Source organism: Leucoraja erinacea, chromosome 8 (genome assembly GCF_028641065.1).
Source record: "Leucoraja erinacea ecotype New England chromosome 8, Leri_hhj_1, whole genome shotgun sequence".
NCBI lineage: Eukaryota > Metazoa > Chordata > Chondrichthyes > Rajiformes > Rajidae > Leucoraja > Leucoraja erinaceus.
Genome location: NC_073384.1, coordinates 18,204,952 through 18,222,316, shown reverse-complemented (window position 1 = coordinate 18,222,316; position 17,365 = coordinate 18,204,952). Strand labels below are relative to the sequence as shown.

The 17,365-nt window shown below is 45.4% G+C and overlaps 1 protein-coding gene across 1 annotated transcript; it reads right to left on the bottom strand.

The window, feature by feature from the left end:
- Positions 1 to 5: 5 nt before the first annotated feature.
- On the bottom strand, positions 6 to 17,182 carry ltv1 (LTV1 ribosome biogenesis factor). The gene is given in 12 exon segments (XM_055639112.1): positions 6 to 420; positions 2,593 to 2,793; positions 7,858 to 7,910; positions 8,123 to 8,259; positions 9,286 to 9,413; positions 9,541 to 9,778; positions 11,141 to 11,163; positions 11,165 to 11,277; positions 13,778 to 13,865; positions 15,043 to 15,237; positions 16,212 to 16,340; positions 17,026 to 17,182. Coding segments are annotated over 12 exon segments (1,419 nt in total). The 5' UTR covers positions 17,029 to 17,182; the 3' UTR covers positions 6 to 309.
- Between the last annotated feature and the right edge of the window lie 183 nt (positions 17,183 to 17,365).

Genomic DNA, 17,365 nt, shown 5'->3' with positions numbered 1-17,365 from the left:
AGCAATCTCTTTTCAATTTTTATTCTTCAAAGTTTCTGTCATCGATGCTGATGCCGTGTATTGCAAAATAAACCCCCTGCCTCACCCCTCTCCCATCTCAAAGCTTCATCCTTTGATGTTCTCAGAGAAAGGTCTGGGCTCACTATTGCTCCCAGGGGTTTAAGATTACCAGAGCAGGCAGTGTCATTGGTTTCCCTCTTCAGGGCGATTGCTTGCCAAGTTCACAGTGAGTTGCAAGTCTTTGTCATAACATTCTTCCTCAGTCCAGCCGCTAGGTAGAGCAGGACATGACACCCTCATCACCAACCCTCAGAGTTTGATGCCTTGCAAGTTCTGTTTCAGGTTCAGTAGCACTTGTTCTTGTCGAACCTTCTCCATCTTGAAAGCTGCTCTGTTAGTTTTTTTCTCAATTCTTCGCTCCTGAGATCAGCAAGAGATAAAGGATCAAAATAGGCAAAACATTTCTCAACATAGATTTAAACTGCCAAGGTTTGGGACTTCTTCGCTAGAGAGGTAAGGAGAGAGATTCAAAGAAAGTCCCTGGTTTTGTTAGAGTAAAGGTAAGTGTTTCCAGAGACACAAGAATGGGGGACCAGAAGTTATATATGAATGACAAAAGAACCCAGAGACACAATTTTGTTTTTGCAAATACACTGTGTGAAAGATGCTGTCGAAAGGGTGGTGGGAACACATTGAATAGTAACTTTCAAGTAAAATTAAAGGCATTTTCAAGGTCACATGGAAAGAATAATAAATAGTCCCCAAAGGAGACTTTCTTCCAAAGAGCAGACAATCACAATTGGCAGAACAGACACCTTTTATGCTGCGCCTGGCAGAATTACAATGAACTGGTCAAGAGGCCAAAGGGTAGGGGTGAAGGGGAGCAGATGTCATGGCCTGGGATTTGTTAACCAACTCAGAATACAGGTTTCCACTGAGACAGCTGCCCATATGGTTTAAAAGGAATTTGCCAATTAGCCAAGAGCAACAAACAAATGCAAACTCCAATTACATCCTGCTTTCATAAATTTGTGAAATTTCACTTTCAAAAGTGAAACTTTTACTTTAAAAACATAAGTAGCCAATTTTGAATGGAAACACACAGCACATTGGACTGTAGAATTATTCCACCATCACTCCGTACTACAGCATTTTCCAATACATAATACACTTCTTGCAAGGTGTTACCAATCATTCACGATAAACTAAAAGAATGCTCCTGCATTTCGACAACACGGAATCATAGTTATACCTCACAGAAACAGGCTCTTGAGCCCAACTCGCCCAAGTTGCCCAATCACTTGCCTGCTCCTGCCCCATATCGCCCCAAATCTTTCCTATCCATGTATCTGTTGAAATGTCTTTTAAAGATCATAATTGTACCCATGTCTACTATTTCTGTTGGCAACTCATTCCGTGTATGCATCACCCTCTGTGTGAAAAGTTGCCTCTTGGGTCCCTTTTAAATCTTTCCCCATCACTTTAAAACTGCTCTCTACTTTAAGATTTCCCTGCTCTAGGGAAAATACTTTCTGACTATTCACATTATAGAATGGTACAGCACAGGAACAGACCCTGCAGCCACAATATCTATGCCCATCACTATTTTATAAACTCGCCAGGAAAAAAAGACCTAGCCCATCTCAGTCAGAGTGATACAGCTGAGAAACAGGCCCTTCACCCCAACTTGCCCACAGCAGCCAATAAGTCCCAGCTACACAAGTCCCACCTGCTAACATCTGGTCCATGCCCTTCCAAACCGGTCCTATCCATGTACCTGTCCAAAACTGTTTCTTAAATGTTGGGATAGTCCCTCCTCTGGCAGCATGTTCCATACATCCGCCACCCTTTGTGTACAAAGTTACCCCCTCAGATTCCTTTTAAATCTTTTCGCCTTCACCTCAAACCCTGTCCTCTGGTCCTCAGTTCACTTACTCTGTGCAACAAGAGTGTGCATCTACCCAATCTATTCCCCTCATGATTTTGTACGCCTCTATAAGATCACCCCTCATACTCCTGCGCTCCAAGTAATAGAGTCCCAGCCTACTCAACCTTTCCCTATACCCCAGACACTCTAGTCCTGGCAACATCCTCGTAAATCTTCTCTGGACCCTTTCCAGGTTGACATGATTTCCAGCTTTCCAACTCAAACTTACCAGACCCACCGTTCACATTTTTGCAGGACCATGGCCAAATAAGAAACCTTTGAGGTGTATTCACCTTTATATTGCAAGAACCATTCCACTCTGCTCCACAAATAGCAACATTTTGAGACCAGGTAATATGTATTAGTGTTCAAATAAGGGATAAATAGTGGCCTCATGGAAATCTTTTATCTATAGTTAAGAGCAGACAGTGCCAAGGTTTGAAGTATAATCTCTAAGTTACCAGCTTTGACCACATGGCACTCTCTCAGTAGTGTGCGTAAAGGTCAGGCTGGATCATTACATCTCTGACGGTGACAGTACCTAAAACCGCACGGCCAACCTCCCTCACCCACGGTTCTCACTGCATGTCAGCTGCTTTGTGTTGTTACAGAAAAAACAGAACAGGGTAGGGTAAAATTAAGATTTTTGTTTTTTAAAATCACACCTTTCGTTCCACCTTAATCGCCTGCTTCCTGAACCTTTTTTCTTCCTTGTTCTCGCCATGCTGACGTATTTGTGTGGACGCTCTTGGAACGTCACCGACGTTGATCATTTCTAGTCGTTCCAGCTGTTTAGCTGTGAGATTTGGTTTGGGTAAGACACCCAAAGGGATCCCCGTTTTAATGGAAACTTTTATTGTACTGGGCTGAAAAGAATTAAAAAAAAATAATATAATGAATAATTTAGTGAAGTGTCAGCGTGCTTCATAAAAGATAGATAAATCTGATATATGAACTCCATTAAGAGCAACTGACATTCTCAAACACTTAGTCAAGGAGGAACAAGAATAAGGGAGGTAATTTAGACTCAGCAACTGAAAGCACAACTGGCAATGGAGAAGCAATTAAACCAGAAACAGGGAGAAAAACTCAAATTATATGGTAAGCAATAAACATTTTATGTACTTTCCTCGAAGACACAAAAATATATTCTTGATATGCTGGAGAATGTCTAAAGGGATTGGATAGGAAAACCAAGACAATCTGAGCTATAAAGCACAGACACAAGCTCAACTCATCCATGCCAACCAAGCGACCTAACTGACCCCACTTGCCCAAAATGCTAGTTCCTGTCCAAGTGGCCATTTCACTCCTGCCATCAGGAAGGCGATTATAGGAGTCTGAAAACAGTTCAGGAACAGCTTCTTCCCAGCAACCATCAGGCTCTTGAACAGTACAAACACCAACTAAACTACAAACAGTCGTGGTTGTACTCGGGACTTTGGGCTTCCATTTTGAACTAATGTTTTTTTTAATTTATTTAACTTTTTTGCTTATTATATTATTTATGATAATTATATTTAAAGACCTGTTCTAAGTTCATGTTCATAAGTGATAGGAGCAGAATTAGGCCATTCGGCCCTTCAAGTCCGCGCCATTCAATCATGGCTGATCTATCTTGCCCTCTTAAACCCATTCTCCTGCCTTCCCCCCATAACTCCCGACACCCATTCTAATCAAAAATCTATCTTATCTTATCTTATCTCTGCCTTAAAAAATATCCATTGACTTGGCCTCCACAGCCTTCTGTGGCAGTGAATTCCACAGATTTACCACCCTCTCACTAAAGAAATTCCTCCTCATCTTCCTAAAGGAACGTCCTTTAATTCTGAGGCTATGACCTTTGGTCCTAGACTCTCCCACTAGTGGAAACATCCTCTCCACATCCACTCTATCCAGGCCTGCTGCAAGTAAGAATTTCATTGTTCCTTTACCAGTACAAAGGACAATTAACCACTCTTGACTCGTAAATATCATAATTGCACCCACTCCTTCTGGCAGTGCATTTTATACACGCATCACGCTGTGTGTGGAAAAAACTGCACTTCAGGCTCCTTTTAAATCTTTCATCACTCGCTTTAAGTTTAAACTACTCTCTGCTGGGGAAAATACAGCTATTTACCTTATCTATGCCCCTCATGCTTTCATAAACATTCACGTCGCCCCTCAACCTACTATGCTCTAGGGAGAAAGGACCAGTCTATCTATACTCATTTTATTATACCTTAAACCCATGAGATCTGTAAAATCATAAAATACTGGCATAAGAAATTGTAGCAAAATAAAAAATGTACTTATTACTTATGTACATATAAAAAAGCCGTTATTTTGCTAACATCCTCGTAAATCCGTAGGAAAATAAATTTGTACCAGCTGCCCTCCTTTCTTCCAACAACCTTGCAAGTTTTTTTGCATTCTTTCCAGGCTCGAATTAACATTAGCATGAAGGAAGTAATGGGTCAGAAAGGCTAGTATTCCATAGGACCTGATATTGTGGGGCTGACTGTGGGTCCCTGTGCACCATGAAGGACAAAGCTTTGCATGGAGCTAATAAGCTCATAAATTAACACGTCATCTGTATTCAATAGGGTTACTGTAGTGGTGCAATTTTAGAACACGCTGTTGTCAAAAAGGTATCGAAAATGTTAGAAAGCTCAAAGATGGAAAAATCCCCAGGGCCTGATGAGATGTACCCCATGCTGCTGTGGAAGGCAATTGCTAAAGATCTTCTCGGACCACAGGCGAGGTGCCAGATAACCAGAAGACAGCACATAGGGTCCCTTCGCATTCCAGAAGTCCAGTGAGACTAAACCACATAATTACAAGCTAATGCATCTAAATGTAGTGCGAGGGAAATTATTAGAAAATATCCGAGGGATAGGATTAATCGTTTGGAGAGGTAGGGGTTAATCATTGACATTTAGTTAATGGTTTGAAAAATGTATTAAAATTAGTCAGCATGATTTTAAGGTTGATCATATCTGACCATTTGAATAAATGTTTGGAACCAGAAACTAAGATGGTGGTGGTGCCGTTAATATACATTTCCGAAAGGGCTTTAACATGGCCTCATTAGAGACTGGACAAAAAAGTAAGAGCCATGAGATTCAGGGTATGATAAACCTTTCAGACCCAAGATTTAGCTGCTGATAGAAGAGACAGATGGTGATCCCAGAGGCTGAATTGTGATTTTAACCCTACGACCAGTGGTGCTTCACAGATATTAGTGCTTGGATTATTCATTGATGTTCATCAAATATTAATCATCTGTAGATTTGTAGTGGATAATGATTCAAGTAAGCTTTGGCTACAGAATATTATTGATAATTTGGTTAGCTTGGCAGAAGTATGGTTGATGTAATTTAATCCTGCTAAATATGAGGTGGTACATTTTAGGAGAATTAATACATTTGAGATATACCCAACGTTAAGAAATGCAATACTAAGGAACATGATAAATGCAATAGGCTGTTATAGTTCAGAGTTTGTTTGAAGTTGTGTTTAATAGTCTGATGGCTGTAGGGAAGCAGCTGTTCCTGAACCTGAATGTTTGCAGATTTCAGGCTCCTGTACCTTCTACCTGATGGCAGCGGAGAGATGAGTGTTTGGCCAGGATAGTGTGGGTCCTTGATGATGCTGGCAACCTTTTTGAGGCAGCAACTGCGATAGATCCCCTCGATGGTAGGGAGGTCAGAGCCGATGATAGACTGGGCAATGTTTACAACTATTTGCAACCTTTTCCGCTCCTGGATGCGCAGGTTGCTGTACCTGGTTACGGTGCATTTATAACCCAAGGCCAGAACATAAGAGCAGGACAAATATAGTACAGGTGCACAACCTTTTATCCGAAAGCCTTGGGACCAGACACTTTTCGTAATTCAGAATTTTTCGGCTTTCGGAATGGAAGATTTTTAGCGTAGATTTTAACGGCTGGCTCAGTGGTAGAGTGCTCGGCTCATATCCGCAAGGTCGCGAGTTTGCGCCTCGATCCCAGCAGTTACTCGATCGCGAGTTTGAGTTCAATGTAGTTTTTTCTTGCAGAATAGGAGAGAATAGGGAGGGTTAGGCTGGGATCATTCTCTGCGAGATAATCTTAGTGCGGGAGACAAGTGTAGGAGAGGTGTACTGACTGTGTGGGCAGAACTTTGGAAGTGATTGCCCACCATTCTCAAAAGCCGCTGTGTCTCCCTGTCCCTCCAACTCTAGAGGAATCCGCTCCCCGATGGGCCGCTACGGCGACAAGTGGCAGTTCGCCCACAGCCCGAGCTGCGCCCCCTCATCCGCAACCCGGGTTCCTCTGGAGTTGGAGCGGGGCTGGGCTAGAGTTGTTGCTGGCTGTGAGTCTCTGGGATCTCCGTGCTTGCAGTGGGCCTGGGGGTCGGTGTCCCGATGAGGGGGGGCGCAGCTCGGGCTGTGGGCGAACTGCCACTTGTCGCTGTAGCGGCGCATCGGGGAGCGGCTTCTGGTGGTCCTGACGTCTCCCAGCTCCTGTCCAGGGGGGTGGCCGGAGACGTCAGGACCAACAGGAACCCGCTCCCCGATGCACCGCTACAGCGACAAGTGGCAGTTTGCCCACAGCCCGAGCTGCGCCCCCTCATCCGCAGCCCGGGTTCCTCTGGAGTTGGAGCGGGGCTGGGCTAGAGTTGCTGCTGGCTGTGAGTCTCTGGGATCTCCGTGCTTGCAGTCGGTGTCCCGTTGGTCCTGACGTCTCCGGTCACCCCTCTGGACTGGAGCTGAGACTGGGAACTGTACCGCCCTTGCCCCCTCCCTCTGCAACTGCAAACAACCCCACAGTTCCCAGTCTCAGCTCCTGTACAGGGGGGTGGCCGGAGACGTCACAGCCCGAGCTGCGCCCCCTCATCCGCAACCTCAGACCAAGACGCACCTTGCACACAATCACCTCCTGTCCCTACGGGGAGCGTGTTCCTCTGGAATTGGAACGGGGCTGGGCTGCTGCTGGCTGTGGGTCTCTGGGATCTCCGTGCTTGCAGTGGGCCTGGGGGCCGGTGTCCCGTTGGTCCTGACGTCTCCGGTGATTGGCACTGGCTCCGACGTGAAGACAGTGCAAAGCCCCCGCGCCGGTGCAATGCGCGGGGAGCTGGAGAGGGGAGGGAAGGGGGTCACACACATGGCCTGGAAGCAGAGGGGTGTAGGTGGGGTGAAACTTAAGGGAGCGACAATTTGCTGCTGCCTGCCCGCTGAGTTAAAAAGTTCTCATGCAAGGCTCACGATACACTGTGTATCGTGAGTCTACCGTGGGAACTTTTAAACTCAGCGGGCAGGCAGCAGCAGATTGTCAATTATTAACCCTCCCGCGCAATATACCCTCACCTTCTCTTTTATGAATGGGGATTTAGTTCCCCTTTCTTCGAGGACCGACCGGAGGTTCCGCTGTCACCTCTGCGGGCCGCCCTCGGTGAACGTTTTCAAGGACCTTTCTTCAAGGACTGAAAAAATGTCGCTATTCGGAGGTTTTCGTTATTTGGATCGTCGGATAAAAGGTTGTGCACCTGTACAACTTTCTGCAACATAAGCTTTTTCTAAGCTAGTTGGAGTAAAGTGCAGTTTTGGTTGAGGTTGGCCGAATTAGATGATTTTAATTGTGGGGAGAGATTGGATAGGCTGGGCTTTGTTTCCCTGTAGTGAAGGAGGCCAAGTAGTGACCTGATTGAAGTACATAAAATACAAGAGACAGAAGATATGGTACGTATCAGAATCTGTTTCCTATGGTAAGGGCGTGAAAATACAAGAGGTTGGAGCTTTAAGGGAAAATGAAAGAATTTCAAAAGGAACCATTGGGCATAACCTTTTCAATGAATGATATCTGGATCAATGTAGATGGGTAAAAAGGTCGGCATGGACGTGTTGGGCTGAAGGCTCATTTCTGTGATATACGATTCTTATGTTTTGTATCAAATCAGAAATCATACCTTTGGTGGATCAATTATCAGCTTCGGGTGATTGTAGAGATTTGAGTAGGTGCCTATACAAGAAGAAATTCAGCAGGATTAATACCATCATATTAGAAGGTTAGTTATTCTGATCAGCTGTAATAGGGGGCAGTGTATCACTATTACACCCACATTGACAACAGAACAAACCCCACTCAACACTGCCCTGCAACACCACCCATCAGAGCACATCAAAGAGAGAAGAGAATCTCATCAGAGCAAGCACCTTGCAAAGAGTACTTACTAAGGATGGATTCACAGTCCCACTGCTCTGTCACTTCCTCAGTGATCAATGTCTCCATCTCCCCTTTCACATCCTCCTCCTCCTCCTCTGGTATCTGAACCTCCGCTCTTGGTCCCAGATCATCCGGCATCTGACAGCTACAGGGAAGAGCAAGAATAAACCAGAGATTCTTCCCAGAATACGGGTTAATTACAAAGCACAAAACACACCGTGAAGGGTCTGAAAGTCTGTGATTACATTCTGGGAAGGTGGCTCCTTCCCATCTAAAAGTGTTGAGCAGGATTCTGACATTAATGTAAACACCCCTGATATACTCATGGAGGCCTGGGGTTCTCCACACAGTTTGTCACCATAACATAAGCTGCAGTTGTTTTTATTTATTGTACGCAAACATTTTTTTGTAGGCGTAATCTGCCATTTATAGAGGTTCTAGGTGCTCTTTTATAGCAGTGGAGGAAAGGGAAAGTTTTCAATATATCCATGCTTTACAAAAGTTTACTTACCTTCTCTTTAAATATTCCCAATGACCTAGCCCCCACATTCTCTTCCAGGGAAAAGAATTCCAGGCATTCACCATCTGCTGTGAAAAGTTCCTTCACATTCATTTAAAATTATCGCTTCCTATTCTTGTAACTACATCCCTTTGAATGAGCCTCACCCACTCAGGAAAAAAAACTGAATATTTACCACGTCAATCTTTCTCAGGATTTTGGTTAATAATTTTACCCTTCAATTCCTCTAAATTCTAGAGAATATAGATCTAGTTGTGCAGGAAGGAACAGCAGATGACAAGATAGACACAAAAACTCAGAGTAACTCAGCGGGTCAGACAGCATCTCTGGAGATGACATTTTGAGTTGAGTCCTTTCTTCAAACTGAGTTGGGGGAAAGAAACAAGATATATAGGCAGTGATATAGAACACATGAATTAAAGATATGCAAAAAGATAACGATGATAAAGGAAACAGGCCATTGTTAGCTGTGGGCTAGGTGAAAGGTTTCTTTAACTACAATCCTAGCATCTCAGAAATTAGTCCAGTGAATCACTTTTGAACTACCTCCAGTCAATATATCCCATTCTAAATAACAGGACTAAAATTGTGTTCAATACTCCAGAGACTTTTTCTGAATGGCCTTGTCTTGTGCACGGAGATTCCACTTACTCTTTTGACTTCTGGTTGTGATAATCAGCAATAACTTCACCCAGCCGTTCACTGTCCACCTGAATGCAGCCCTCTAGTTCATGATGATCCAGGGCCCCAATCTCATCATCATCATACTCTTCGTACAGCTGAAAACGGGAGAAACACAGGGTGAGTGTGGGGACCTCTGGCTGATACACAAGACAGCAAGGAAGGGAGCATATGAGAGTGAATTTTAGCCTAAGGATGGATGCTGTGACCTTCGTACAAACTGACCTTCTCAAACCGATCGTCCAACAGGGTGAGCTGCTCATTGCGCCTCATGACTGATGAAGTTATGGAGTAGTTGGTGAAGCGACTTCTCGTCTCCTCATCCATAAAGAGGAGCTCAGGGGGTCCTCTTTTGCTGGTGCTGGTTTGTGATCCATCTTCGCTGGACAGGGGGCCGTCTGAGTCATAATCTTCATCTTCCGTATCCTCCCAATCCTCGTCGTTATCTTCACCGTCAGATCCCCTGGAAAGCAGGTAGACACTCATTCCTGGTATTCTGTAAGTATCTACTAAACGAATGTTGAAGCAATATTATACAGACAACCGGCTAACCTTTTCTCCAGAGGGAGCTGGTGAATGGATGATATTCAGTGAATTGGAAGATTCCACCTCACCCCCAGCCCACTCTCTTTCTGCACCATGCCCCTCTCCAATGAATTCAATACCACCAGGTCATTTACCATCGCTGAACCAGGGAGAGTGGCGGCAACAGAGAAAATGGAAAATCTTGGAAATATGGGTGTGATTAACAAAGTGCCCAAAGTGAACAAGGAAGATGTCCACTGCAGCCCACCTGATATCACTGAAACACATTCTCACTGACAACGCACTCCACAGCCCACTAGCGTTCTTCTTTTCCAGTTGATTGCAAGGTAATAAAGGGATGGGGTGGGAGGCATGAGACCAAGCATCTCCCCACCCATCACTTACACTCAGATGTCTGCATTTGACAAGGATAACAGGGACTCCAGGCAGTCCCAGAGATTCTAATGCTAAGCACAGGGCTGGAAAGAGGCTCCCCTAAACTAAACACCATTTGGCATCTGTACAACTGAACAAACATTCTTTCACCCACCACAGATCCAGTGCAAATTCCTACAATTCACCATTGGGTCACAGTCTCAGGGATGAAGCATCTGGACAATCCGCTTTCTTATGCAGGGGCCACAAGCTGGGTCAGTTTCCGAGTGGGACACAGGGATAGCTAATACAGGAAATTGTTTCAATTGCCTGCAGTACCTCTAATGACATCCTCCCCAACAGCAGCCCAATCCACACATCATCCCTGCATGTTACGCAGCTTGGGCACCATTTCCTGGATTTCTCTCGACAGGGACAGCACAGTGGCGCAGCGGTAGAGTTGCTGTCTTAGAGCATCAAAGACCTAGGTTCAATTCTGACTACGATTGCTCTATGTACGGAGTTTATACATTCTCCATGCGAGTTTTCTCTGGGTGCTCCAGTTTCCTCTCACATTCCGAAGACCTGCAGGTTTGTAGGTTAATTATCCCAAGTGGTAAATTATCCTTAGTGTGCAGGATGGAACCAGTATATGGGTGAACTTCGGTCGGCGTGGACTCGGTAGGCTGAAGGGCCTGTTTCCATACTATGAATCTAAAACTAAACCACAGAGAGACTATATTTTGATGAGGTGTCATAACCACATGGGACAGACTAGGAACTGGGCAGTCTCCCTTCCTGTCCAACGTGTGGTCCCCAATTCTCCCAACCTTCTAAATTGCAGGATTCACAGCTGGTCTTTGGTAACAGTGCTAATCATTTATTTCACTTCCACCCAACGTCTAGTAACATACAACCCACGTACGTTCGAGGAACCGTCTCGCTCTCGTTTCGCGACTGCCTTCATCACAAAGTCATCCTCCAGAATGTTGTCTGGGTCATCAAAGTCAAAGTCTTCATCCAGAGCAGCCACGATATCTGGATCCAGCTCCGGGAGAGGTCCTGAGGACATTTCCAAGCACATCCATTACCCAGAGCAACAAGCAATTACTGAGATTACACTGGTCCTGCATCCCCTTACCAACCTTATTTGTTATCAAAAATTACATGGGGATCTTGATCAGCTGGTTAATGGAGTTTAATGCAGGCAGTGACTAGTGGGGTACCGCAATGCTCCATGCTGGGACCCCAGCTATTTACAATATATATTAATGATTTGGACGAGGGAATTGAATGCAACATCTCCAAGTTTGCGGATGACACGAAGCTGGGGGGCAGTGTTAGCTGTGAGGAGGATGCTAGGAGGCTGCAAGATGACTTGAATAGGCTGGGTGAGTGGGCAAATGCATGACAGATGCAGTATAATGTGGATAAATGTGAGGTTATCCACTTTGGTGGCAAAAACAGGAAAGTAGACTATTACCTGAATGGTGGACGATTAGGAAAAGGGGTGATGCAATGAGACCTGGGTGTCATGGTACACCAGTCATTAAAAGTAGGCATGCAGGTGCAGCAGGCAGTGAAGAAAGCAAATGGTATGTTAGCATTCCTAGCAAAAGGATTTGAGTATAGGAGCAGGGAGGTTCTACTGCAGTTGTACAGGGTCTTGGTGAGACCACACCTGGAGTATTGTGTACAGTTTTGGTCTCCTAATCTGAGGAAGGACATTCTTGCCATAGAGGGAGTACAGAGAAGGTTCACCAGACTGATTCCTGGGATATCAGGACTTTCATATGAAGAAAGACTGGATAGACTCGGCTTGTACACGCTAGAATTCAGAATATTGAGGGTGGATTTTATAGAAACTTACTAAATTCTTACGGGGTTGGACAGGCCAGATGCAGGAAGATTATTCCTGATGTTGGGGAAGTCCAGAACTAGGGGTCACAGTTTAAGGATAAGAGGGAAGTCTTTTAGGACCGAGATGAGAAAATCATTTTTTACACAGAGAGTGGTGAATCTGTGGAATTCTCTGCCACAGAAGGTATTTGAGGCCAGTTCATTGGCTATATTTAAGAGTGAGTTAGATGTGGCCCTTGTGGCTAAAGGGATCAGGGGTATGGAGAGAAAGCAGGGAATGACGGTGCAGGCTCGAAGGGCCGAATGGCCTACTCCTGCACCTATTTTTATGTTTCTATGTTTCTATATGGAAGGTACACAAAAATGCTGGAGAAACTCAGAAGGTGCAGCAGCATTTATGGAAGTTAGATGTGGCCCTTGTGGCTAAAGGGATTAGGGGGTATGGAGAAAAAGCAGGTACAGGATACTGAGTTGGATGATCAGCAATGATCATATTGAATGGCGGTGCAGGCTCGAAGGGCCGAATGGCCCACTCCTGCACCTATTTTCTATGTTTCTATACAGTGAATAGCAGGACCCTGGGAGTGTATTACAGCAGCGACATCTTGGAGCGCAAGTACATAGTCCTTTGAAAGTGGCATCGTAGGTAGATAGGGTAGTCAAAAAACTTTTGGTGCATTGGTCTTCATTAGTCTGGGTATTGAGCATAGCAGCTGGGATGTTATGTTACAGCTGTACACAATGTTGGTGAGGCTGCATTGGGAGTACGGTGTTCAAGTTTGATCACATTAATATAGGAAGGAAAAAGTACAAAGATATACAAGGATGTTGCCAGGACTCAAGGGACTGAACCCATTGGGAGAAGTTGGACATGCTATATTCTAACTATAGCAGTGTGGTGGGTATATGGAACATGCTACCAGAAGAAGTACTATAACAACATTTAAAAGACATTTGGATAGATACACAGGTAGGAAAGGTTTAGAGGGATATGGGCTAAACACAGGGAAGTGGAACAAGTATAGATGGAAAATTTTAGTCGGCATGGGCAAAGTAAAATAAATGATTAGCACTGTTGCCAAAGAGCATCTGCGACTATATTCCCTGGACGCAGGAGGATGAAGGGTGATCTTATAGAGGCGTCTAAGATCATGAGAGTAGATAGGGTGAATGCACAGCCGTTTACCCAGAATGGGAGAATCAAGACCCAAATTCAAGGAGAGAAGGGAAAAACAGGAACCTTAGCGGTACCTTTTACACACAAAGAGTGATGGGTATATGGAACATGCTACCAGAAGAGGTACTACAAAAATATTTAAAAGACATTTGGACAGATACACAGGTAGGAAAGGTTTAGAGGGATATGGGCTAAACACAGGCAAGTGGACAAGTATAGATGGGGAATTTTGGTCGGCATGGGCAAGTTGGGCCAAAGAGCCCGTTACGACTCCATGACTGTAGACTGGAAGTAGTTCACTTGCCCCAGACTGACCAAATACCAGAAGTCAGCCTCCTGCTCCTTCTGACCTGTTCTGCAACATGATCATGGCTGATTCTCTACCTCAATACTACTTTCCCTCTCTCCCCCAAAACCCTCTTATTCTTATTGTGTCAAAGTCCACTCTTAAGCTTCAAAGATTGACTCCAGACTGACGCAGGGGCAACATTCAGAATCGGTGCGTGGCAGTAGCCCCGGGATTACCTCGCACTGGGGCAGCTTTGTTCAAAAGGCCAGTCTCTTCCTCAAACTCCGAGGCAAACACCGACGATGGAAGATTAATGGAATAACTCTGGAAGCAAAAGGACAGATCATAGGCTTACAGTTCACTCAATGCCAAATTGTTCAGGAGATAATCTTGGGTTGCATGAGAGCAGTGCAATTTTTATAGACTAACATCTGCTGGCATGATATAAATTAAAAATGTAACTAGATTTATTGTCCTTTTTCCTATCAATATACTGAATATTAGGGATATTTTAACGTAATATAACAACTTGAACTCCAAGTCGAAACAAATACTAATTCTAGTTCATTCACATGTTATCCATTAGCTAAGTACATTCAATAAAGATATGATAGAGGTGCCGTTACATTGTCACAAAGACGGCACTGCGCAAGAGAGAACACTATCTTTCCCCTCGTCTAATGAAAACCTTTACCTCTTGTCCTTCTCCCAGGACAAGTTCAGGTCCTGCTACAACATTCCCACTGCACTGTTAGAAGTTTCTGTCTTCCTTACACTGAGGATGCTTACTAAATAACCCATTTTAATTTGCTTCATGTGGCCCAGCAGCTCAGAGTCATCAGTCACCACATTGCAATGGTCACATATGGTGGACAAGGCTGCAATGGATCTCATCCAAATCACAGGAAGGCAGAGGAAGAAACCCTCAACCCCTTTAAAAGTAGCAGGAGAACCGTGGAGGGACTGATCCCAGTGAGCAACGGGGAAATGGGATTGACTTAAAATCACGTGGATCAGAGGGAAAAGATGGACTGGATGGCTCAATCCCAACATTTGTTCCTGTAATTTCCATGCACTCACCATGACTTCATAGATGATGCATGGGCACAAGCTTGAGGTGGGTTGGGGGAAGACTTCCTTTCTACCTACCAACACACACCCATGGGATAGCACCCACTTAAAGTTCTATTTCAGAAGCCACCCTAGGCGGCACTCAGCACCAAACCCAAGGGCAACAGCTCACCATCAGCTTCAAGGACAATAAATGCTGGCCTTGCCCACACCCTCAGCATGGTCTTCTTACTGCCATTAGAACATGTGGATGCTAATTAGTGCCCCTCTCTCTCAAACACCATCCATCCACTGGTCTCCCTTTGATGGTGGCAAGGGGACAGAATTGGTAGGGAGTGAAGAACGTAAAAGAAACACTGCTCAGTATGGTCTCCTCCCCACACCAGGTCTGTATTTTCTTGCTCTCCCGCATGCCCCCTCTGATCCTTACCGGAATCTGGTGCACCTCCTGCTGTACATTGTCCACCGGAGCCTTTTTCTCCTGCTTTCCCTGGAGACGCGAGCTGGAGGCCACGAGTTCAGCGACGGGAGATGCCTCCTTCAGGTGCTGTAGGTAGTTGTAAGCATCATCGAAGAAGACGCCATACTTCCTCTGCTCCTCTTTCTGCTTCCGTACATCGGCTCTCTGCAAGAAAGGGGTTGATAATGGGTCTGAGCAACGCTTGGCTGATTCACTTGCTAAATGGGCCTGTGCCGACCTTCACAGCAAAATCTCTGCTCTCCCATCTCTGATTACGAATTCAAGTCCCACGTCCATACTTTAGCCGGATGTGCTGGACTAAGGTGTTGGATTTGCTTCCCTCGAGATGTTAAATCATTGCCGTGCACGCCCTCTCGGGTAGACAGTGCACGACTCCAGACAACATCTTGAAGAAATCCAGGGCTTCCCCTTTAATACCTTGGCCAGTATTTATCACATAACCAGTCCCAGTGGAAAGCTTTACAACATTCCCCAGTCACATTGTGCTGCTTTTACAAAATAAAAGAGGTTGCAGAAGGGGTTGGGAGGGTGGGGGGAAAGGAGGAGGAAAAATCGAGCAGCTGTAAAAAAAAAAGTAACGGAGCCGAAACATTAACCGTTGCTCTGACCACAAATGCTGCCTGATCTGCTGAGAGGTTCCAGCATTCTCTGTTTTTAATCAAACACTTTGTGTCAAAATCTTCAACAGAAATAAAGTCTGAAATTAAAGCTGCAAAACCAAGGATTCTGGATTATTTTGTGTATATACCCATAGGAAAAAGGATACAAAAAAAGTACCATCACTCGCAGAACTTTGAAAATTAAAAAGATATCAGGAAACACTTTTTCTTACAGAGTGTAGAGGAAATATGCATAACTGCTTTTCCAAAAAGCTAGTGGTCACTGGAGCTTACAAAACAGATCAATCAGTTTTGTTGGTATGCAGGGGAGGGATAAGGGGCGAAACTAAATGGAGTTCAGGTACAGATTAACCTAGCTGAATAGAACCAAAGGGCTGAATGCCCTGTTCCTAATCCTATTTAAAGACCCAGAGAGGAAGGGATGTCATGGACAAGGAAGCCAAGAGCTAACAGAACATGTGTACACTCGCAGCCAGTGCTCAGCTACAGTTGACGCACCTCAGCCGGCAGCAGAACTCGCTGGGGAGCGTTCTCATCAGCAACCAATGGGTCCTTCTGGCTCCTGTGCACCAAGTGAAACGTCACCGACGACTTCTTCTGGATGAATGATTTCTTCTTCCGGTGTGGCTGGGAAAGAGGATGGGAAATAGAAAAAACGGTTAAATGCAGAAAAGGAGAACCACAGACTCCAAGACTAGCCAAGCAATCAACTTCACAGAGTTTGGGCAGTTTAATGAACACCCAACAAATTTCATACAACCAGGAGAACGAGGGGTAATCTTATAGAGCTGTAGAAGGCCACAAGGGGAGGCATCTTGATCATCATGGGCAAGTTGGATCGAGGTGCCTATTTCCATGCTGTACAACTCTGGTCTGTGACCAGCTACGAGCACCCAAGGACCACACCACTCGACAGACCAGCAATCACTCCAAAGCCGCTTATAATGTTATTTTATCACTACCTGGTTATCAAGTTGGGCCGAAGAGCCCCAGTTCAAAGGATTACTCTGAGGGCTGGAGGGGTGTGAGCGTGCGTGTCACCCCTTGAGGGAGCGACGTACAACCAGAAATACAACCTGGAAACACTGGGAAGACCCGGCGGGTCGGGGAAGGCACGATGACAGATTCAATGCTCCAGGTTGAAGACCTTTTGGTCACGACGATGATTCATGAGCTGAACCGTGGAGCGTTTCTCCCTCCGCAGACGTTGTGGGGAGATATGGCCGGGGACGCACGGTGAGCCGCTCACGTCTCTGTCGCTCGGCCCCAGACAGCCGGCAGAGCAGAGTACCGGCCCGGCCGCCTCACTCACCATGATGGCGGTGGTTCCTCCGCTATAAGATCTTTGGCTCCTCTATAATCTTTGGTTCCGCCGACTACATCAACGCCTCACACCTCAAGCACCAGGCCGCCACAAGCATTCTGATTGGCTGCAATCTCAAAGCACTCTGGGACACTGGCTGTCCACAAACAGACCTCCGAGCTCTGATGAAGCACTCTGGGATACTGGCTGTCCATGATCAGACCTCCACGGTTTTGATTCTAGCGAAGGTTACACAGAAAAGCTGGAGAAACTCAGCGGGGGCAGCAGCATCTATGGAGCGAAGGAAATAGGCAACGTTTCGGGCCGAAACCCTTCTTCAGACTGATCG